The sequence below is a fragment of the Haliaeetus leucocephalus genome, unplaced genomic scaffold (assembly GCF_000737465.1).
Source record: "Haliaeetus leucocephalus isolate CR32 unplaced genomic scaffold, Haliaeetus_leucocephalus-4.0 Scaffold151, whole genome shotgun sequence".
Taxonomy (NCBI): domain Eukaryota; kingdom Metazoa; phylum Chordata; class Aves; order Accipitriformes; family Accipitridae; genus Haliaeetus; species Haliaeetus leucocephalus.
In genome coordinates, this window is record NW_010972587.1 from 2,327,445 (window position 1) to 2,352,232 (window position 24,788).

The following is a 24,788-nucleotide window of genomic DNA, read 5'->3' on the forward strand; positions in this document are numbered from 1 at the left end:
AATAACTTCTGTTTCAAAAGAAATCAGTGTTAAGACATCTGTAACATTCCTATAAGAAGCCACTCATCCAACTGTAATGAAATTAGATTGCTTGTTTTGAATAGGTCAGCTCTCTCACCAAGTTACCTGTCATGCAAGATTAGTCTTGCAGCATGTGCCAGGTAGGTGCACTGATGGTTGCTGTAATAGCCGCTCTGAATTACGGATGCTTCTTGTCTGAATCCCTGTATAAATGTAAACATCCAAACACTTGGGGCCCACGGATTTTGAACTTTGAGAGGAAATTATCAAAGTTAGTTTTTCCTATTTCAGTGTGTTCAGTTGCCTAGCAAATAATTTGTGATGTCTACTAGTGTCTAGTTTAGATGCTGTTGAGACAACCAAAATTTGGACTCTGTTTCTTACACACTAAATGGAAAGAGGTAAGTCTCTGTGGGGTGAAGGCACTGATTGACAGTGTTCAGGTTAGTGACCTAAAACACAAGATGAATCTGGTGTCATACTTAAATAATAAACACCTTTCCTCCATGCTCCCTAGGTTTTCCTTTGCACCTTTCCACTTGAAGTAAAGAATTTACTTTTTTTTTTTTTAACCCCAGGTGAGGTAGAAGAAAAATGCATCTGTAAGACGCAAAATCTAGAAATGTGATGGGTCTGTTCCTGCACAAAATATTTTAAGTGTTAGCTATCTTAAGTTATAGGTTTGAGGAGAATAGCATTTATTTTTGAAGGAGTTTTATAGGAGGTGACAACATTAACATGCTTGGAGAAAGGAGAAGAGGGAGTTTTACTTAATACTGAACAATTTGTGCATATTTTTATAGAGATACAAATAATTTGCCATTGCCATCAGTTCTGATAATTCCTGAACTCCAAGGCATAGGAGAAAGAGTCCTTTCTGGGCTTGGGACGATCCTTTGTGGAGAGCTATTTCTACCTTTAAGCTGCAGTGACAACAAACTTCATGTCTCTTAGTGGAGACTTCATGGGTTTTCAGAAAAAAAGTCATTTTGTTGTCTCCCACTTGCTTTTGTAGTTTGAGGCTACATCCTGTTACCGGAGAGGAGGCTGAGGCGGGGGACACCCTCAAGTTCTCCCATTTCAAACGGGCTCACACAACAGGCATCAAGAAAAAAAACCCGCTCACAGCTTGCCTGTGACGCAGTTTATATGGGGAGATTCAACTGTGTCACAGGAAAACGTGGCTCTGATCTGGCATATAGTTTAGGTCCACAACAAGGCAATTGTAAAGGCTTTAGGAAAGCTTCCCAGGGGCCTCCGGATTTTCCTGGAAGGTCTGGACCCTACTGCTGTTACGGCCATCAAACAGAACAAAGAAATTTGGCTCTCAACTGTGTTCCGCCTTACACGGGTTATTTTGTCTGCAAAGTCACGGTTTCTGTGAAAGATACCATTTTTGTAGGTCTTCAAGTAAACTTGAGGTGTGGTCTTGAGATGAGAATGCTTCATGATGAAATGTGCCCAACACTGATGACCCTAGGATGGAAACTCATGTGTAAGTTAAAAATGTTTCCTTTGGTGGTAGTGTCTTTTACGTGGCACACTTAAATTGAAACGTGGCACAATTTGAGTTTGAAATAGGTTGTAGAGTCTGTTCTTTCAAAGTTTTAAGAACTTAGGAAGAAAATGTGCTAGCCACTTCCAAATTTTCTTACTCCCACAAACATTGGTTTCAGCAGAATACTTTTTTTTTTTTAGTAACGGTTGTCCTTTTCTACATGTATCTCATGTTCCCAAATAACTTTTAACTTTCAAAGACCAAAGAGAACCCAAAATGGGGAGGAAAAAAAGGTTAATCTCCTGCTTTTTCACTATTGTGATCAGGTAATATGAAATTGAAAAGAGCTAGCAAACAAAACTCTGCAGCTAAAAGAACAATTTGAAAATGTGAATTTGAAAATATCCGAGAACTTGTTTTTTTAAAAATAAATAAATGTTTGTCATTCTCACTGTCCCCTACACAATAACTTGAATTTATTTCACAGAAGGCAGCTATGATACTGAAACCTTCCTAGGCGCCGTACAGATGACAACCATTACATTGTCTGTTCCCTCCACTCCCCTCCCAAGTACTGGACTTCTCCCTTCCAAAAACTTAAGGATTTCTCCTGAAGCTATCAAGTGCAACTAACTTCCTTGGTTGTTTGGGTTTTTTTTCTTTTTTTTTGTTTATTTCATTGATCTGAGCATTAATTATGAAGTTAAGAAAGAAGCAGGTGTTAAACCAGTCATATAACTTCTGTTTTAAGAGCATGTTAATAAAACTTCAGTTTTAATGTAATTTTTTTTGTTTTTTTTTCTTTGCTAGTGAACAGCTATGAGAACCCAGTTCTATAGTTCTGAAATACTCAAGTATTACAGTGCTGGTGCAGCTGAAAAAAAATCTTAAATGGACTTAATTTTTGAGCTTTCTGAATTGTAATGATTGATTTCAGTGTTGGTCTAAAGCATGGTTGGTTACCTTGTTTCAAGCTTAGGTAAACTGTGGTTAATGCTTGGCAATGGTTAGGGAACACATTTTGAGAAATGTATTTTAGGAACTGGCAGAGTTTAACCATGAGGGTTACATGCTTGCATTGTTATTAAAGACAAAAGAAATATGAAGTGCCAGGCAGTTTCAACTTTTGAAAATAATTAACAATTTGAAAAATATTATTCCACTGACTATGGTAAATAGAATTGTTTAAAGAAATGAATGAAAAAGTTAAATACTCCTGATTTTGATTTATCTGTCAATGAGTTTGCAATTTTAATATACCTCCAAAACTCACAGCATTTCTGTTGGTTTGGTTTTTATCATAATGACTGTATTTCCACAGAGCTTGATGTTAAATGTAGAGCGTTTGATAGTACTTTTTACTCTACCTGTTTAAGAAATTATTTTAAATAAGAGTAGGAAATAAAAGAGCAGAGGAGTTCGGTGTTCTAGTGGTTGGGATTATATCCTTTTATTTTTATTTTTTTTAAAATAGCATAAAAAACAAGAATCAGCCTCTGAAAATGGTTGATGTTGACACTTCAAAAATAGTTGTAGTCTTCTAAATAGGGTGATTTAGAATGTTATAGAGAAAAATGACAGCATAAGTGAGTGTTTATATCGCTTAGCTGTGATCAAAATACTATCAAGTGCTTCATAATAAGTGAATGAATAGGTTCAAGTGCTTGTCAGCCTGAGTGCTAACAACCTGTACACAGGCACCTTTCTCCAGTTACTCTGCTGTATTCATTGGGCTTTCTAGATATCAAAATTTCTGAAGGAGGAAAAGGCCCTAGTCATCTTTTTGGGGTTGTTTGGTTTTCTTTATTTGAACTACAATGTTGCGGTATAAAATGCCTTAAAATTATGTTAATGCACTTTAGTTATGTTTTCTGTTCTCTACTTGTAGGTCTGAGAGCAAGACATACAGAGGATTTAGCACTGTGGCAGCTAGTCGTTTGAAAGGCCACTTTTTCATTTGAAAAGAATACGTGCAAAAGATCAGTTTACGGGCAAGGCCCCTTTGCTTGTCCCTGCCTCTTCTGAGGCGTGCTATGGTTTGGGGTTTTTCTTTCCCTGATTTTTAAAAGGTGTGTGCTAGGAATTAACGCATACAGAAAATAACCCCCAAAGTTAATGTTTGATTCTGCAACCAGAGCATGCAGAACTAAGTTAATGCCAGTTTTTAGATTGGCTTTGCAACTGTGAGCCGACTTTAATGGGGCGACCAGTTATTGTGAGCGAAAGGAGGAGTACGATGGCAGCTGGTCCATGTGGCCTGTCTTACACAAGGGGAACGCACGCGTTGTTCAGACCATTCCCAACCTGGGGAGACTGCAGAATTGCAAATGTTAGAATTTCTACAAGCTTTTGACTGTGACTTAAAAAAAAAAAAAAAAAGGAAAAAAAAAAAAAGAAGTATCTACTGTGTGTACACTGATGCCTTGTCTTCGTTGACTTTTGAGAGATTAGCATAACTTGTTGCCACTGCTTAGTCTATGAGGGAAAGAGATATGTTTTACTTTACAAAGCCAAGTAATAAATCTTTCGGAGGTTATGGCAATTCCTAACTTTCACTCCGGTTAACAAGGTTTAGATAAGTGCTGGTCCTGATTTGTCTTGCCTGGAATTTTTACCTTGCAGTGCAGTAATGAATGTGTTAGGGAGAAGCAGAAAATACCCCTTCCCCCTCCTTGCATGACTGCACCCAACCACCACTGATGCTTCATGAACGGGAAATTACAGCTCCTAAATTTGACATTGTAGACATAACTGAAAAGATTAACTTTTAGGGTTGTGACTGTGAAAATATCTACTTCTCCTTGTATGTTTAAGTTTGGGTAAATATTTTGCAATCTGGGAAGATTTAAGAAAATCCCAAACAGAGTAAATGGCCAACTTGTAATTGGAAACAACTGGTTGGAGAATTTTGTTACTGCTTTCCATTTAAAAGAAGTTAGGTGCTGTAAATTTGTGTGCTTTCTTTTATCCATTAAAAACTCCATTTAGATCATTTAAGAATCATTCTTAGGTAACCGAAACAGACTACTCTGCTATAGATAGCCAAACCATGTGAAGGCTCTAAAACTTTGTTAGAAAAAGGTCAGGGTAAATACTAGTGCAAACACACCTGCATTAGTGTAGCTTGCCTGTGAAAATTTTTAATTTTATTATTTTTCTAATGACTACCTGTAAGATTCCACCAGAGTGGGTGGGTGGATGGGTCAAGCTTTCTGCTCCCTCTTTCCTTTCTTCTGTCCTGAAGATTTTAGCAGGGAAATTGGTAAACTAAGTAAATCCCAGTAATTAGTGAAGGGGCTAAATTTTCTGAAAACTGGGCAGAGGTGACTAAGGCTGTGATTCTGTCCCCAGCTGGCTCTGGCACTTGCCAGACTCTCTGCTGAGCTGGTTTGGTGTGCTAAGCCAACAAAAATCTAACTTGACCAAAAAGCATAGTTAAATAATACCAGCTGGATTGGGTAGGGCCATCACAGAACCAGAGCCTGTGTGTGTTGCAGAGGGATAGGTCTTGAGTACAACTGTGTACAATTTCGTCCAAGATCAAGAAAGCTTATGGCTGAAGGGCAGATAAATTATAGGAAGGGTGTGTGACTTGCTGCAAGTTCCTGATACTAAATAGCACTTAGGCACAGCAGAGAATCTTTATGTTTACTATGTGTATGCAAATACACATATGTATCAAGTAGTTCAATAAGTTTATCCTTCTGTACCTTTGTGAAATCTAGGGTTTGGTTTCAAGTTAAATGCAAGTTGTTAATTATTTCTTTTTTTAATGTCTTATGACAGTGCACTCAAAAATTTTTGCTTAGCCCATGTCAGCCTTTTATGTTAACTAGAATGGCTTTACTGGGTCAGACCTGAAGTATTGGTTCGTTCAGTATCCTGTTTCTGACAGTAAATAGTAAATTCTGACAGCCAATAGTAAATATATAGGGAAGGGAATAGTAAGAAGGAGCATTTTATGATCATTCCCTAAGACGCTTCTAAATATTTGCAGCTTAGAGACTTTTTGAGCCATATGTGACATCCTTGAGTTTAAAAGCTCTTCATGGAGCTTGCATTTGTCCAGTTACTTTCTGAATCCTTAAATTTTTGGAACTTATTCCCACAAGACGTTGTGAATCACAAAGTTTAACTACATACCATGTGCAAAAAAAGTACTTTTGTGTAGTTGTTTTGCTTAATAATGTCAACTGCGGCTTCCTAATGCTTCCATTTGGAAAATAGTTGTGCTTTATTTATCTTCTCCATGTCACCTATAATGCTGTACTCACCTTTTCTGTCCTGTGTGGTCCTTTTTTCCAGGCTGAGCCGTCCAACTAGCATAGTTCTGGTTTTACTCTGTCCTTTCTGACAGGGGGAGACATGACTGCATACATTACTACATCTGTGGGTGCACTGTGGATTCATTAGAGAACATTGTATTTTTGTTTTGGCTCTTTTTGTTCTTTCTGAACAATTCTGTGTCATTTGCTTTATGATAGCTATTGAGCTAGCGTTTTCATTGAACTGCGCAACTACACGACTGATCTTTCCTAACAGAGCTCCTTTGCTAGGTGTGTTATTTTGCATTTAACAGTATTGAATTTCTGCTTTTCTCTTGCACAATCCCTCCACAGTAAGAGTGTTCTGCAACTGTTACCATGATTCCTAGGATCTGGGATAAGTTTGGGACTGTATCACACTTGATACTATGCAAAAAAAGCAGTGCTTTGGGTTCCAAAAATGCTTGTAATCCAGATGCAAGGCAGAGGACAGCATATGATACAAAGAATTGTGGCAGTATTGATAAGCAGAGCTGCAATGGTCTCAAACAAGTTTGCACAGACATCCTGAAAGTCTGATAAGAAAGGCTAATAATAAAGTAGTTTTCTGAGAATTTAGCCCTTTTCTCGAGTTCAAGAAGCAGCATCAAAGGAAACATCAAGTGCACATTTGACAATTTTACAAACAGAGAATAGAGGCTGCCAACTGTTAGCCTGATGGAAACAGCATTTGAGTTTTTGGTGTTAAATGTGAGTGGAAAGCTAGTATGAGAGTAGTTGGGGGCAGGGAGTGAAAGGAAGCAATACGTGGTTAATGTCACGGAGCAAGAATCGTGAAGAAAGCAGAGAAAGGGTGATGTGTTAGCCATACAGGTCAGCATTTGTACATGTGCAGTAGCATAAGCAAGAGGGAGGTTAAGCAGAGTAAGTGGTACGTGTTGTTCTGTTTGCGGTGGTTTGGTTCGGTATGTGCTAAGGATAACGGGAGCTTCACATCTGTTGTTTCCACACACTAAATTGGGTAAGGAGCGAGTGGAGAATGAGTGGAGTCCCCAGTGTGACAGGCTACACTGCAGAAAGGGGACACCAGGTTATTTTCTTCCAAGACCCAACTAAGCATGGAAATGCTGGGGAAGCTCTAAGCAATCAGTCTCTTGTCTAAAACTCCGCTTAAGATGCCCCCTAGCCATGAAGATCTCACTTGATGTAATACTGCCAAAATAATAATTAAAAAAGTATGTATTTTTCTTAGTTTACTAACTTAAAAGCATCTTAAAAGCAAGAAAAATTACATTTTTATGTACTCTTCTAGTTCTAGGTCAAATGATTAGTTCTGTGACAAGACAGCATGATACTTTGAGTATGACAGAAGCCCTGATGCTGCAGCAGAGGCTGGGAATATTAATGGCCAAATCTAGGTGAGTGATTTTTAATTCTGCCAGTTCCCTAGCTGTTTCATTTCTTCCTCATAGCCTTGGTTCACACCTCTCCTTTGAAGCACCATTGCAGTTCTTGGTTTTCTGAAGTATTAATATTAGAATATATTGGAGACAAAATAACAAGCTTGTATGATTATTCATTACATACCATTTCTTTGTCATTCTTGAGATACAGTGGCTATACTTCATGCAGCTTCATATACTACAGCTTGCTACTTGCAACTCTAGTGATTTTTTTTCCAAACTACTTTGCAGTTAAGGATTTTTTTAAATTGTTTTTTGAGTTTGCAGGCACCTGCCTCCAACGGATTTGATCAGTTATTTAATGCTGAATGCAAAGAAAGTCATGATACTGTAACAGCATGCTGCTATATAGTTCTGTTTCCACTGGGTCAAAACGTTTGGGGAGGTCAAATACTGGGCTTTATTAATAAAGAGCAAGCATCTGTGCCTGAAGGCTGCTACAAGACTCTGCAACTGACTGCTGTGTGGACCAGAGCTTGAAAACCCTTGCTGAAAATTTATATATTCATTGTTAATCTGCATTGCAGCTATTGTCACCTGTTGCTCCTTTTATTCTCAGAATAAGTAGGGTAGCATCAGTATGCTAACAAGACCAACATCTGAATGTTACTGCAGTGAGGCATTGTGGGGTGCCAGGGTAGGAAATCAGTAATGGGTGTTATCACCTGTGTCTCCCTTTCTAAACAAAACAGGCAGAATTCATAAGCAAAAAAAAAGGAATAGTTAAAATAACAATGGGATATATGTGTGAAGACTATTAAAAGTAGTCTGTAATTGAGAGAGTGATTGGACTGATTAATAAAATTCAGGACTTCTCTTCACTATGCAAAAAACCAGTTGTGTGTAGCATAGCTTCTCTCTGCGACAGTAGAAGCAACCAACCCTCTGGTTTCATGTTGAGTTGGGAAAAAAGCTCTGTCAAATTAATGCATGTTTTCATGTTATGGCCAGAAATGACATTAGAGAATCCGTGATTTTGACTATGTGTCTGGCGCTCTGCCTCTTTCTTACTGGATTAATCCAAGCCATGTTGTTACCCTTTCTGCTAGGTTCTCCATTTCACCTCTGCAGGGGTTTGGTGGCAGATTTATGCAGATTTATACAGTCTCTAGGGTAGCAGCATCTCTTTTGAGTGGCTTTTCTGGTCAAAAAGAGGGGAAGAGTTAGCTGCTCTTCATTGTATTCCTTGCACCTTATTTCTCAGCAAACTACAGTGCTACTTGGATACTACTACTGCATGCTAATACAAATGCCTGTCTGGAAAGCAAGTTCTGGTTTTCTTAAGGTGATGTCAGATTTTTTTCCCCTTTAGTCAGGAAAAGTTATCAACCAGTTCTGTCTTCCTTCTTCTTGGTTCCTAGTGTCGTATCTCTTGTTGACTTACTAGCTCTCTTCCAGGATTTTGCCCCACTTTTCATTTTGTAGTGGAAATATTAATTCTTATCCAATATAAAGATGATGTAAATGGATTAAGTTTTCTTTTGTCTGACTTTCTCATATTTAAGAAATACAAGACATACCACACTCTGCAAGGTGGTAAGGGAGGAGAAGCAAGTTTTGAGACTTGGGTCTATGAATGTTTTATCCTACTGTTTTATGAAAGTTTTACCATACCTACAAAAATGCTTAAATGAAAATATAAAAAATATCAAATATTTATTTTTGGTTTCTTTAATTTAGCCATGCTGTTCTGTGTTAGTTGAATATTTTACTGTTTTATAGCAAATGAAGCAGACTGTGTAACACAAGTTAATCCAAACAGAACTTAACAGAAATAAAAAAACCCAAGTTTTAAAATATTTGTGTTGAATGTGGGGTTTCTTCCTTCCCTTTACTTCAATTACATAGTTTTATGTACGTTGCTACATGGGAAGTATTTAAAAGTGGAAGCACAGAGCCTCACTGCAGGGCTGCCTGCAGCCCTGGAAGACCTCCACCCTCCGTTGCACGGGGGCTTGTGTGGGCGTCACTAGGGCTGCACTCAGCAGTCGACGCCGGAGAGCGCTCCGTATAGACGGAGCTGGAATCCAGGGAGTTTCCTTGTGTAAAGGCCCTGGTTTAGGAGATGAGAATCGCACCCAGTAAGTTGTTGGGTTTTGTTTCCCCCAAGCTGCTGCCATGGGAATTGAGGTGACAAATCGGATGGGTCTGTTTGGTAGTAACCTCCAGCTGAATTATTGGTAGGACTTTAACGGCTCGGTGTTACCACTCCATAATGCCAAATCTAACTTAACTATTTTAAAAAATTTGTAGTATTTATGTTGATTTTTTAATTACTTATGACTGCAAAATTCATAATGAATTTAATTTCCGAGAGCAGTTTGTGTTGAGTTGTTTTATTGATGATACTCTATTTTTACTTCAACTAAATGATCACTTTGTGGTGTTCTTTTTTTTTCTTTTCTTTTCCCCCTTTAGAGATCACATGGTCTTCTAAAGAAGTCATGGGTAGCTGTTGTAGCTGTCCAGATAAAGAAACTGTCCCAGATAACCATCGAAACAAGTTTAAGGTAAGCAACTGAAGTGGTATGCTGTGAATTATTTTGTTGCTTTCTTGCACGGTAGGTCTGTGATGGAAAAAATTTTATATGAAAATAGGGTGAGAATTACTGAACAGTTAAAACATCGGAGAATTGTAGGTGTCTGTGGCTACAGGTTTCTCTTGCCCCTTTGAGAAATTGTCTCTTACCAGCAGTGACAGGAATTCTTTAGACCAAGTAAGCTTTTTTATGACAGTTTTGATCTTCAGGAAGCAGAAGCAGCCCTGTGCTTTTGGTCCATCTCCATTTCAGTTGGTAGGGTCCAAGTAAGTGGTGTTGCCTCCAGGAGGTTATGGAAGTTAGGAGGGGAGTCATAAGCATAAGGGAAGAGCTATTGGAGAAGTGTGATTATGAACCTGGATGCGGGGTCAGCAATGGAACATTTTACTTGAAGGTCACTACTGATTATAGGCTTTTGAGAACTTTTGTCCTTTACTTGAAGAAATTTTATTTATAAAAGTGCTTCTGTCCCTTATATCCCTGGAATTTATAAGCTTGTGAACACTTGTTCATTTGCTTAGCATGCCTAACATGAACCTGCTGAAGTCAGTGACTTTAAGTAAACATACCTTTGTGTAGTCCCACAAGTTAGATTTGCTTCTGTGCTCCAAACTGTCTCTGTGAGTTGGCAAAGGAATGTAATGCTTCCATAGTGAAAAATTATTCATGCGTTGCCTTAAGGCAACACTGAAATGAGCTTTAAAGCCATGGGAATTTCTGGAAATGTTTAATATTCTCAGTACAAAAAGCTGAAGGATAAAATATTTTTGTTTTCTTGCTTTTTATGCATTTGACATCACTTTGTGTCACTAGTTCCTATTTTTCTCATTGTAGAATTTCTCTATTGTTTGTGTGGGTCGCTGATTTAGCAGCAGGGGGGAGAAGATGAAAGACTGTAATTTGCAAAATGAAGAAAGTTGGCATAAGCCTTAGTGGCAGATGAAACTATTCCTAATTCTTTTCAATTGACTAGATTTCAAGTTGAAAATGTCTCTTTAAGGGATGACATTAATTGATACCATAGGGAAGATTTTTTTGGTAGCCTTTTTATTGAGTAAGAAAGAATCCCACTAAAAGCAGTATTGTGAGGTGAAATACATGCAGAGGAAAATATACATTGTCTGAATTCCATAAAGGATGCAGGTCACCTCCAACTGGTTTAAAAGCAGAAAGAAAAGAGTTTAAGCTTTATACACGTGTTTTCACGCAAGACCGTAGGGTATTTGAATTATTTGTTAACTTCAAAAAGGCAGAAAAAAAACCCCTAAAACAGTCTGGTGGTTCAGCACAGTGCAAGGCTATACAGGTATGTGAAGGAAGCTTTATCTTGGAGCCCCTTATCCTTTTTCATTCCTTTTCCCAACTGTAAGTGGAGTTATATGACAAAGCAAATATTTTTTTTTTTTTTTTTTTTTAGAAACAGGGCTCTGAAAGATTCCATTAGCTGAGGTATGCCTTATCTGTGTGTGGAAATACAGAATATGTACATAAAGCTAGTTTTAAAAAAAAAAATATAATTAAATGTATGAATCTCTTCTATTTTAAATTTCTCCTCAGATTTTACAATAATGTTATGCAGTCTTATTCATATTGCTTTTAAATATGTATTATTTTAATCCTGGGTTGGGGGAGCAAAGGAACTGGTTTGGTGAGGTTGTTTTCTTTTAAACTTAAGGATCGTAACTCATGACAGAGCAGATGGAGCGCATCAGTGAAACATTATTAGTAGTGCTATTGGTCCTCAAAAAAGTACTTAACCTAATGCTATTTAACCTTTTATAGGTTATTAATGTGGATGATGATGGTAATGAACTGGGTTCTGGCATAATGGAACTTACAGATACAGAACTAATTTTGTACACCCGTAAAAGGGACTCTGTAAAATGGCACTACCTCTGTCTCCGTCGCTATGGCTATGACTCAAATCTTTTCTCTTTTGAAAGTGGCCGAAGGTGTCAAACTGGACAAGGTATGTGGAATTTTGTTTGTATATAAAGCTTTTTTGAAATTTATTTCATGTTAGAAGACAATTTTGTTTAAACAAAAAGTATATTTGCTTGTCCTTTCGCAAGGGTTATAAAGGCTATAGTTTTATATGTGAATGTGGTTTCTGGAAAAAAAGTACGTTACCTTGTGAAGAATGGTCTTATGGTAAAATGAGGATGTGAGTTGCACATGGTTTTTGGCATTGTAGGTCTGGAACACTTCATGCTTGTATGTGTGGATACTTCTGGTCAACTTAGAAGGTGGTTTGGACAAGGAAATTCTCCTACCTCAGAGGTTGACTTGACTTTCAGGGAGGGACAGTGAAACCTGGAACTGTGGAGCAATCTCCTCAGAATTCAAAGAATTCTCTATTTTTAGATTTTTAAAAGACTGGAGCACTGGTATGAACTGGATATTCCTACTCTATTATTGTCTTCAGTAACACACTTGTGTTTCATCATCTTCCTAAAACAAATAATACTTCCATTTATACCAGTGACGTCATTCTCAAATTTTGACACATTTTTGTATGAAGCGTGTAAACTCCAGCTATGCGGAGTTATTTTGTGTGTGGCTTTAATTGGAAAAAGATGGTTACCTTTCCAGTTCCCAGATCATGCCTGCCTTGGTCAAGGTTGGCTCCCAGTGAGAAGACTTAGGCTTTTCTCTCTTCACCTGGAGCAGCCCCTGAGGCAATAGCTGTTTTGGTTGAGGTCTCAGCCTCGTTTTGCATCTTTCTACTGTGATGTAGCTGTGTGTAGGTGGAATTCTTATGTATTTATATGTTGTGAAATTGAGTTGCATTTTTATTTTTCTTATAGATTTTTAGCATTTAATAATGTTTTAATCAATAATGAATTTTAGCAATTGCAATTTTTGGTTTTTGCTTTTTGATTTTTTTTTTTTTTTTACTTTCACTGTAAAAAATCAGGAATATGAAAGAACTTGATCATAAACAAAGCTAGTCAATCTTCATTGTCCAAGCAGAGGTAAGGGCAGACAGTTTTGGTTTGGTTTTTTTTTTTTTTTTGATAAAAGTTTAGAAGTCATTCTCAGCTCCATCTCCTAATGAGAAATAGAGATATTTTCAAATGTTACAGTATATTCCATACTAAACTAAATTTTCAGACTTCTAAGAAGAAAGTAATAAACTTTGTTTTGAAGAAAATAACTTTGATTATTTTGCAGGTTTGATTTACTGCTTCTTCTAAACATGTAAAATAGATTGAAAATACTATTTTGAAGGTTCTTTTCCATGGCCTATTAGCAAGTCTGCAAAATTTTCCACCAAGTCTAATTGACTTCTCTGCTTCATTCCTAATTTTTTTTTTTTAAGAGAAGATTAAGCAGGCTGTGTGAGCAGCAACCCTTTCCTCCCTCTTTTGTTTCTTGCCTTCCTTACGTAATAGTAAAGTACTGCAAATATTGAGAAAAAAGAAATCTGGCAGAATATGTTCTCTCTGCTGCCATTTTGCAATGGAGCATTGTTCCTGAGACCTATGCTGGGTTTTGTGGCCACAGTTGCAAAACTTCATCTTCATTTGGTGAGATGACCGAGAAGTTTCTCATTTGAGAATACCCTGAATACTGCCCAGCAACTTTTACCGATTACATTAGTCAATATTCTTGTTTGTGTTTTGTATTTAATCTCAAATTATATCTCCTGATAATTTGGCAGAATGCAATGATGGTGAAACATTGAGTTTGTGCTAGGTATTAAAAACCCTGAAGACACATTTTGAGAGCAAAGCTAATAGATAATTCACAATAGAAAACTTGAAGGAGCTGGTATGTCACCATATTGTGTAAGTGACAGATCACACTGTATTTAATGTGAATGTATTTAATAAAAATCAAGGTTTCATCAAGTTGTTTTTGCTTGTAGTTTCAGTGCCAATTTAGTTCACCTCATCTTTTAAGGAATCAGCAATTTGGAAGCACTTTTTTTAAGTAAAGGGGCAAAGGAATTGAATTTCTCAGAAACGTACTGGGAAATTTTTAAAGCTTGTGAACCTAGATCTTTTTATTTTATTTTATTTTTTGTCCATTAAGATTTAAGTATCCAGTGTGAATTTTCAGAAATACACAAAAAATTAAACATGGGCTATTGTACTTCAGATGGATCATGGGTTGAGGAAATGTAGTAGAAGCAGCTCTACAGCTGCTGTGTTGCAAGCATGAAGCTTATTCAGTGCACCAGCTGAATATTAATTGTTGAGTGTCATTCCTCTTAGCCCATTTACTATATTCCCAGCTGGGTTTTTGTGAACTTCTGCCATGCAGAGCATTTCTGGTAGTTCTGATCTGTCACAGTTCTGCGTCCTTAAATAAACATATGATTATAGTAATTGCCAGCATATAACATAATTGCACTTACAGAACTAGCTATATAGGCAGGTAGTTTTTAGTAAAGATTGTTTTAAGATTGTAATACTCACTTTAAAAAATGAGCACCTGCACCCACGTTTAACAAGCATGTCAACTTTAACTTCATGCTTTCAATGGAAGAATAATCCAAAGCTGCGACTTTGCTGGTGAGGGTAAGTTGGGGCGCTCCCTGCTGTTTAAAGGCAAAGTGGCACAATACACACACAAAATTCATGGTATTGCTGCTAACTTTGTGTTCTGTGTCTATCCTTTAGCCTAAACCAATTGGTTTGTTACTGTCTGTTTGACACAGTTTGTCTTACTAGATTTTCATTTTAATCTTCTTAAAGAAACTAAACTTTTACCTAGTGTTTAAATCCTTCTTTCCTGTTCTGCAGGTATCTTATTTTTATGGTAATTTAATAGAAATCTGGTTTAAAAAAATATGACCTAGTAGCACCACAGTAGTTTTGTTTAGTGATTTATTTATTTATTTGTTTGTTTAACAGGTATCCTTTTTATCAGCTTAAAAAAAAAAGAAAAAAATCTTGCCCTGTTTTGTGGTTTGTTTTGGGGTTTTTTTATCCCTTATTTAGCACTCAAAACTTAGTTTTGCTCTTAACTGAATCAGTTTTCTGTTCTAAGTTAACTTTTGGTGCATGGGAATCTTATTCTTCTATTAGATAAACACTTTGAAGGTTCTCACAGTAATTTTGTGTGTTTTGGCACAATAAAAATTTCTTAACATTTTTGCTTCTTTAACAGGTATTCATTACATCGATTCCAGTTCTATTTTTTGAAAGTTATGTACGTTGTAAGGCATGTTTCTTACGTTAAAGGATTTTGATTTTTTTCTTGTGTATTTATAGGAATCTTTGCCTTTAAATGTGCCCGTGCAGAAGAGCTATTTAATATGTTGCAAGAGATAATGCAGAATAATAGCATAAATGTGGTAGAAGAACCAGTAGTAGAAAGGAATAATCATCAAACTGAGTTGGAAGCTCCAAGAACCCCTCGAACACCTACCAGTAAGTATGGTTATACTGTCAGATGACATACCTGAATGTAATGTGGTACTTAGCTGAAAATAGCATTTAATTTGCATTAAAACTTTAATTAAAAAGAAAACTAATTTAAAGCTAAGAGGCTGATTACCAGTAATGCATTCTCTTGAGGTACTTGCTGAGGATTCTCTTCCGAGAATCCTAAGTCTTGGGAGCAAAACTGCCATAGTCAAGTTCTTCAGCTGTAAGACATAAGTTTTGGGAACTTAGTTGTTGAATAGGAATACTGCTTCACTGAAGTTTTAAGATTGTAATACTGAATTCTGAAATTACTGAATTAACTGAATTCTGAAAATTGTCCAAGCTGAATATATACCATGTAATAAAGATCCACTCACTTTCCTTGTAGAAAACAGGATTCACTAGATAAGTTTAAAAAGAACCATACATTCCACTTTCATTTTATCCCCTGTCTTACATTCATGGAAAATAAAGTTTATAAAACAGTTTCAGAACTTATGAACACTTAGGAAAACACCCCTTGAATTGCTTTGTAGTAAATCACCATATTTTACTTGTAGCATTTCTGAGAAATGTTAATGTTGAGCAATGTTCCAACCTCTTTATTAGGGAAAAAAGTAATGGTAATATCCCATCTACAGTGGGTTTGGAATCTTTCTTTTGCTGTTGAGTAGATGGATGGGTAAAGTGAAGTCCTTGTAAAAATACCAGAGGATTTCAGGTAATCTCAGGCAGATGGCTTGGTATTTGCAACTAGGTATTCCAGGTTATTGATGATTTCGGAGAAAGGGAAGCTTAAGTGAATAAGTCCCTGTTTGGTAGGGCAGCATGTTGTTAATGGTAGAAAGAGAAGTTGGATAGGGAGTTTACTGTGAGGACTGCAGTGTGTAATACATCTAGATTTCAGTGGTTGCTTCAGACATGTTTCCCAGTAAATACTGGGAAGCTATACTCTGCAATTTGCTTTCCCTTTCCTTCCCCCCAGCAAAATTGAATCTTGTGAATATTTAATATTGTTTTACATATTTAAATTTATCTTTTGAAAATTGAAAACGAAGATATAAAGCATCTTACTCATATACAGTAAAATGTTCCATTTTAATATGGTTTTGCTTGTTTTCTAATTGAATCAGCTCCTGGGTTCAGTGCACAAAGTTTACCTAACGGCTATCCCAGATATCCATCTTTTGGAGATGCTTCATCACATCCTTCCAGCAGACATCCTTCTGTCGGAAGCGCACGCCTCCCCTCTGTCGGTGAAGAATCAACACATCCTTTACTTGTAGCAGAGGAGCAAGTGGGTATTTTTTTCCTCTCCTATAACTTAGGTTCTACATCAATTCAGATTTTTTTTAATGCTTGTTCTGTAGGCTTTCATTTGTGTTTTTCAGTATCAGGTGTAATGTATTTCTACTGTATGTTAACTACATCAGAAGAGTATTTGCTTTGCCTCTTTAAAATGATACTTTGTAGGATAGCTTGCTGAGAAAAAGTAACTATTTTAAGTTGCTCTTCATATTTATATACAAATAGAGATATAGAAAGTATGTATTTGCATATACACATTTCAAAAATTTCAGTAATTATTTTTAAATACATAAGTGGTACTCTATAATGAGAGATCCCGGTCAAAATGCTTCTTTACATGTAAGTCTTCTATTTGGCAAATAGAAATCATGGAATAATTCAGACTAGAAGGGACCTCTAGAGTCCCCTAGGTCAAATTTTAAAGTTAGAGGCGGCTGCACGGAGCCTTGTGCTGTCATGCTTTGAATAACCCCAAACAAGGGGATTCCACAGTGTCTCTGTGCCATGTGTTCCAATGCTTCACCACCTTTATTGTGAAAGCATTTCTCCCTAATAAGTAATCAGATTTTTTTTCTGTTACAGCTAATGTCCATTGGCCCTTAGCCTTTTGCTAAACATCTCCAAAAAGAGTCTGGCTCTGTCTTTTCTTTATCTGTGAGGTAGTTGAAAACAGCTGTTAGGTGGTTTCCTGGCCTTGTCTTAAGACTGAACAAGGATGGCTCTCTCAGCTTCTCCCTGTATGTTACATGCTCCAGACTCTCTAATCATGGCCCTCCACTGGACTTGGCTCCAGTATGGTGATGTCTGTCTTGTACTGGGGAGCCCAGATTCAGTCTCACAAGTACTGAATTGATGGTATTAATCACTTTCCTTAACCTACTGGCTGTGCTTTTGCTAACACAAACCAATGCACATTTGGTTTTCATTGCTGCAACAGCACACTGCTGACTCGCATTCAGCTTGCCATCCACCTGGACCCCTGGTGCTTTTTTGCAAGGCTGTTTTTAAGTCAGTTGGTGCCTGTACTGTAGGTGTTGTTCCATATCAGGCACTGGACTTTGCATTTGCTGTTGCTGAACTTCCTGGGGTTTCTATGAGGTCAGTTCTCCGGACTGCTGAGGTCCCTCTCTGTGGAAACCCTACCAATCTGGGATAGATTGAAGACTTTCAGAGGGTGTGTTCTATCTCATCGTTCAGGTTGCTGATGAAAATGTTAGTCAAGTTTAATAAAATGTAATGTGGTTTACGAAGATTCTTGTGTGTGACAAGAAACAGTGTTAGAAACCAGAGAAGGTAACCAGAGCAAAGTGCAGTGAACTGGCTTGTGGGAAAGGATTTGTTCGGAGCCCCCTCGGAAGAGTCCAAGTGTTATTGTTGGAGTTATTGAAGAGTAAATGAGTTTAAAGGATCGGTGTAGGAGTCAAGTGAGCTGTAAATAACACTTCAGCTTGTAGAGCTTGACAGAGAAGTTGGGAAGGGTAGATGACTGCTGCTGTAAAATACTACTTGTGCTGTCTGGATATCCAGACACAGAATTAAAATTTAGAGAAGGAATCCATTATTCCAGTCTTTCCCATGCAGTCTTGTGTTGATCCACTGTGGGAACTTGGAGGGATAACCTAGTGGTGTATTTCTGCCTTTCTTAGTGGCATCTGGTGCCAACTCCTGCTCCTTTTCAATTCTGAGTGCCACAGTTCATATGGAATTGTGTATTTTCCTACTTCATTTTCTGGTATTAGGAGGCCGTTGGCTCTTGATGAAAGAATGGACTGTTCCAGCAGAGAGCCAACCTCTCTTCTCATTGCTTGAGTAGTACACAAGGCGAGATCCTGGGGTTTTTTTAGGTCCTTTTTTTTTTTTTTTTTTTAAATGGACAGTAAGTTTCCTTTGCAGTATGGAAATTACAAAGATAAATTTAGCCAAAGCAACTGTTGAACTGTTGGTCACTGTCGTGTTAAGGGACAACAAAGTAGAGCTCTGCTTCACTGATTTGTCTAAGTGAACTAATGAGCTAAGTTGGAGCAGCCCAAGGTTGCCCTGACCACAGCAGAGCTGGAATAGAACCTGAAAAGCTGTAACTAGGGCACTACTGAGATAAACATCAAATCAAAATAATTATTAATGTAGGATGTAAATTCTGTTCTTTTGTTAGAGTAACATTAACAAAACCAACAACAAAATTTCAGGGAAAAAAACCAAAACTGAGCACAGTTCAGCAAAATGTGAGAGAGATGATCTTCGCTCTTAAACAGCTGCTTTCAAGAGATTTGGTTTTCAGGTATTTTGATTTGGAAAGTGGGGAGCTAAGAAGGAAAGAAAGTTGGGGGGAGGGGGAAAAGCACAAATAGCATTTGAATTTCCTTTTTTTTCTTCCTCTTTTAGGTGCATACTTATGTCAACACTACTGGGGTACAAGAGGAAAGAAAAAATCGATCAAGTGTGCATGCGCCACTGGAATCAAAGCTTTCAAACACTGAAACAATTAAAGTGAAAGAAGATAAGATGTGTACTGATGACAGAGATGCTCAGGTTCTCCTGGAGCCCGAAGGAGTCAAGTTCGTTTTAGGACCAACACCTGTTCAAAGGCAGTTAATGGAAAGAGAGAAACTGGAGCAACTTGGGAGAGACCAAGTTAGCGGCAGCAGCACAAACAACACTGAATGGGACACTGGGTACGACAGTGATGAACGTAGAGAAACACCATCTGGTAATAAATTGGTGTATGAAAATATAAATAGGTTATCAATCCCTAGTGCCTCAGGGGTCAGGAGAGGTCGTTTGACATCAACCAGTACCTCAGACACCCAGAACATTAACAACTCTGCTCAGAGGAGAACTGCACTGTTGAACTATGAGAACTTGCCATCCTTGCCTCCTGTTTGGGAAGCCCGCAAGCTGAGTAGAGATGAAGATGACAGTTTAGGACCAAAGACCCCATCTCTGAATGGCTACCACAATAACCTAGATCCAATGCATAATTATGTCAATACAGAGAATGTAACAGTACCAGCAAGTGCTCATAAAGTAGAATTTACACGACGTCGGGACTGTACCCCAACAGTCTTTAACTTTGACATTAGGCGTCCAAGTTTAGAACACAGGCAGCTCAACTATATACAGGTTGACTTGGAAGGTGGTAGTGACTCCGACAACCCTCAGACTCCAAAAACCCCCACCACTCCACTTCCGCAAACTCCAACCAGGCGCACAGAGCTGTACGCTGTGATAGACATTGAAAGAACTGCTGCTATGTCAAGCTTGCAAAAAGCACTGCCCCGAGATGATGGTACTTCTAGGAAAACTAGACATAACAGTACTGACCTGCCTATGTGAGCCTGGGAAGCATTAAATCATTTGCACCTTTTGTGAAGTTTATAAAATTGAAGATGCAAATACTTTGCATTTCTTAACACTAACGCCTTTTATAGACTAATAGGACTTTTTCTGCATACTTCATGTACTTGTCTAACTAAAGGGAATTAATGTAGAGCAAGTATTCATTTAGGTAACACTCTTTCATTCTACAGTAGTAGTAATTACTGCATAGCAGCATCACCACCTTTCACAGTGCCTCTTTAAATTGATTAGAGTCTGAGTGACGTGCCAGTTTTGAATTTATAAATATTCTGGTCTGGTGCCTATACTTGTTAATGGCATTTATAACACTTTTTAAAGCCTCTTGATATGTGCATTATTAGCAGGTAAACCTAATCTTTCAAGATACCCATCTTACGTTCATTCCTTATTGAAGTGGGTCCTCTGGAATGAAATGTGTGTAATGCATTAATTCACTCAGTTTGATATACACGAGATATATTGGTTCATCTCAAGGGATATAAACACCACACCTTTGTTGTCTGTTGTTTTGTTTGTGTTTTTTTTTTTTTAAGACCACATGGGCAAGAAGGCCTCTAATTCCCAATAGTTTTTTCTTAACTTGTGTGATATTTGAGAGGTCACATCAAAGTTCATTGATCAGAGCTATGAACACATCTAAACCCAGCCTTAAGCTCCTTCTGCTAGAAGAGAATTCTGAGTGGCATATCGAGTTCCCTGTGAAATCTGACAGAATTTTAATCTCACTAGAGTTTGGGGTTTTTTTTTTTTGTTTGTTTGTAAAGGAATTCACAGGTTGGCTGTATGAATTAAGGCTCTCTTGTCATTTCTTAGTTCGGTGTGCCTTCCTTTCTTTGTATTTGTGTGTTTCTTTTTTACCTGTTCCATAACGTCTTGTTTTAAAAGTCAAAATTTTGTACATAGCTTTAATTATTGTTCAGGGTCATTTATGTGTTTGTCTTACTCTTTGCATTTGACAAAGAAAGACTCTTGAAGGTCAAATGGTTGTCTTTGTCCAGTGTTCTACTTTTTTATGCCTGACAGAAATATCCCAGCTCTCCAGCAGTGTGCATTATTGCACAACTGGAAGGGTTTATTATGCAGTTATTGTCTTCCTCTAAAGCGTCAGACACAGGTTACACGGGAGGCAGGGTACTGGACTTAGTTCTTTCTAGAAAACTGTACATTCTAGCAGTGTGCATCCATAGTTGATCATATAATTTAGAAAGATTCATAGTAAATTATCTGAAGGTAGCATTATCTACAAGCATACTTCTTTTCCTTTTGCAGTTGGTGAACTTGGTTATAATGGCTGCTCAGTGTTACAGGTACATCCAGGTAGAATGTTGTTCGTTGAATATGCCAGACGCACCCTTAGCAGAAGTTTTGGGTTTGGGTTTTTTTGTTGTTTTTTTTTTTTATACTCTGAATAATTTTAGAATTCTGGCAGTATTGCAGGTGCACCTTGGTACTAGCAGCAGAAGAGATCATTTTTGAGCCTGTGATTGCAAAGGAACTGACACTTGTGTGAACTGGTGTGATGCAAAATAACCCTTGAACTGTGAGTGAGGAAAAACATGCAAGAAAAGCCATTTGGAGATCTGAAAAAGAATTAAGGGTCTTCATGCAATATTTGAATTGAAGTTTTATATAAAACAAACTACAAATATTTTCAGTCTCTTAAATTGGAGTGTGTTCCTGTTCCTTTGTTAACTTTTTCTTTGGTCTTCTCTCAGTTTAGTAGTGGCAGCAGTGGTAGCACCTGAAATACATGCATCTTGCCACACCATTAGGGGATATCAGGCAACCTTTTCACTCTGACTTGCATTATTCTTTACAGACTGCATGGTACTAAAATACTAGATGCACAAAGGACATAATTTGCAGAAGTAAAAGATGGGAGTCATTGAGACCATTATGAGGAATTTAAATGAGATTTAAAAAAACCCTCATTAATGATTTCACAGTCAACCTATGCATACTCTTGTGATAGACCCGTTGACTTGTGGGGTGACCTTGGTACTCAAGAAGGGAATGACTACCTAGAGCTAGACATTTTACAGGTCTGCAGTGTTCGTGCTCCTTCACACCTTTGCCATTGCCTCACCTTATGCTATGGACCGGTCTTGGTCTGCACTGAAGAGAAATTGCCAGGTATTGCAAAATACTTACTGGGTTCGTGATTCTGGTGTGATTCTTGTTCTTAGCTTATAGCTTACTTAAATTTGTGAGCTGAACTAATGCTTCAGCATGTGTTTTGAGGCAAACGTGTTTGATCTAGCTAGCTGCCTAGAAATATTTGGTCCTCATCTGTATAGTATGGGTGTTTCGGAAATACTAATTAACTGGACCCTTAAAACACACCTGTGAGGCAGGGAAGTAATATTCTTAATTGACAAATAGGGAAACAGAGGCTTCAGGTAGATCCTAAGTGACCTGCTGAAATTACAGCAACCAACCATATCCTTCCTTAGTTCTGGTGCACTGTTCTACGTGTTTATCATGAATAGTCTCAGATACAAGGGATGGTCTGAGGAATTTTTTTTATGTTGTTGCAAGTTTCACAGTACTCCACAGTGGGTGTTTTCTTAGCTCTGGTCCCCAGAATTGAGAACATACTGAAATTTCAACTTTCTGTAGCCTTAATTATATTAAGTCTGACATATTTTCCAGGACTACTTTTTACCCTCTTAGATTTTACAGGTGGGATAATGCTTTCTTGTTTTGTGTACGCTGCAAACATACCAGGTAGTCCCTGTTACCTGTGCTACTCATCTTCAGCATTCCTTATTTTCTGCCCCTTGAAGTAGGTGTAGTAGCAATGCACTTTACCCTTTGAGACTTGGTAAATATTTTTTCAATTCAGTCTCTTTTAAAGGCTGTGATGTTAGGTTTAGTGTCTGTAATCTAGGATTCAGTTTTCAGCTGAAATCCCTCCACAGTATTTAGGTCGTATTTATTTTGGGCCCACAGGTGTATAGACTGAGAAACTACAAATACATAACCATTTTCTTTAGTAAGTGAGACATGTAAAGTTTACATAAACTAGATCCTGCAAAAATGGCAGCATCTCCATCAGTTCTGCTTTTCATCCATAGCATGCAGTTGGCTGCTACCCTTCAAGCACATTTGACATGGGAGAGCCTTTAACTGTAGGTATTCCTTTAATGCAATGATTTGGGAAAAACAAACATTAGTGTATCTTTTAAACAAGGAAACCTGAGTTGATAAAAAAGATGAAACAGTGACCAAAAGTACATAATAAAGATTGTACTAGAAGTACAGTTAGTGAGAATTTAATCCATTGGTTATATCAGGAATATTTTTTTTTCTCAGACTGATGTCAAGAGGAGGACCAATTTTTTTAATTTTGTGGTGTTTCTTGCTGGCTCCATAAAACAATATTAAAAAGACCATTCTGAAAACTTTAACTCTCATTAGAACATTTTTTGTTTCCCCTGATAAGTATGTTTTGCATATGACAGGGGTTGAATGTAATGGTGTGCATAGAAGCACTATTCTGGCTCCTATTAAAGTCTACAGAACTCTTATAGAAATCTTAAGTGTTCAAATAAACATTTCATATCATAAACTGCTTAATTCCCCCCCATCCCCAGATGTTTGGATATTTGTGTGTGCCTTTACACCTCTGACTAGGTGCTTGGGTGTAAAAAGGACCACAGAAAGGTGTAAGCTGTACAAAGCCCAAACCAATGTCAAAACAGGGCTGCTCTTTTGCAGGTGACAGACCAGCAGTTGATTTTGCAGGTTTTTACAACACAGTGTATTGGCTCAAAATCTAGCTGTCCTTGTTTTTGTTTTATATTTAACCACTTCTCAATGAGACAGTCAGGAGAGAGCAGATTGTCTTTATTCACTGTCGGTGAAGTAAAAATGCAAGTTCTGATTAGTGTCAGTTACTACTTTGAGCATATAATGATGTATCTGATTTGGACCTCTATTTCTAAGCAGTATTCTCCTCTTTGTGTAAGGTGGGATCAATGGTGAAATTCCATTTCTGCACTGTACTAATTTATTTAATGGCTGCAAATAAGATGAAGCTGATTTAGTAGGAACTAATAGTAGACTTAAATCTGAAATTCTCTTATTTCCCCTAAAGAAGTTTGGTCCTTGAGTTTGATAGATAGAATTAGGTATTTTTGGAATTTAATGATAAGATCTTTCCCATCTTTTCCTTGAGGTAGCAATTCAGGCATTTATATTTGACAGTATTTACTTAATATAAACATAAGTTCATTTATGATATCTTTATTTTAAATTCATATACACTCCAAAAAAAAAAAAAAATCCAGAAGAAATTCCACCACAAAAAACTGCGTTAAAATGGAGTCAAGGTTGCTGATGTCCTTCTTACAGAGCATATATGAAAAAGACAGGAAGCCATGAGTTAAGGTTCTTTTGCAATCTTTAGGAATTACTTCCTCTTTTGGACAAGAAAAGTGAATAAGAAAAAAGAAAAAAACCCCAACAACTTAGCAGCTGTAACTCTGACCATGTGTACATTATTCCTTGTGGTACTGTGCTGTAAGGTATGTGACTAAGTCTGTTAGATGTCTTATGAGGATATTATCCTAACATGGTGTTTACTCCAGATTAACGCAGTATTTTGTTTGGAAATATGTAGGTGTACGGATAGAAATAGAATATGAGAGATAAAGTTACCTTTAAAGCTGATGAAACAAGTGTTGGACATTTCTATATTTTTATATATTACAAAGGGCATTTTGAAATTTTCTTGCAGTTTTAGTAATTATTTAGTGTGGTAATATACATATATTGTGACAACGTTTTCTGCTATATCCATTACTTTGGTGTAATTCTATTTTATGTAGCAAATATGTGTATATACAAAGGAGATTATGTAAAAAATACGATTAAGAAATAGGCTCGAGCCCTTCAGAACAGGGACCGTCTTCCTCTGTGTCTGCAAAGTACTTAATGCCTTGGGGTCCCAGCCA

General features: G+C 37.4%; 1 protein-coding gene across 1 annotated transcript in view; it reads left to right on the forward strand.

The window, feature by feature from the left end:
- The window catches only part of FRS2 (fibroblast growth factor receptor substrate 2), a 28,196-nt gene extending 5,023 nt beyond the window's left edge, over nucleotides 1–23,173 (forward strand). The window contains exons 2-7 of the mRNA XM_010561760.1: nucleotides 7,097–7,202; nucleotides 9,666–9,757; nucleotides 11,570–11,756; nucleotides 15,010–15,168; nucleotides 16,299–16,462; nucleotides 18,856–23,173. Coding sequence (XP_010560062.1) covers nucleotides 9,692–9,757; nucleotides 11,570–11,756; nucleotides 15,010–15,168; nucleotides 16,299–16,462; nucleotides 18,856–19,806 — 1,527 coding nt within the window. The 5' untranslated portion in view covers nucleotides 7,097–7,202; nucleotides 9,666–9,691 and the 3' untranslated portion in view covers nucleotides 19,807–23,173. The remainder of the gene's footprint in view (nucleotides 1–7,096; nucleotides 7,203–9,665; nucleotides 9,758–11,569; nucleotides 11,757–15,009; nucleotides 15,169–16,298; nucleotides 16,463–18,855) is intronic.
- Nucleotides 23,174–24,788: the final 1,615 nt, after the last annotated feature.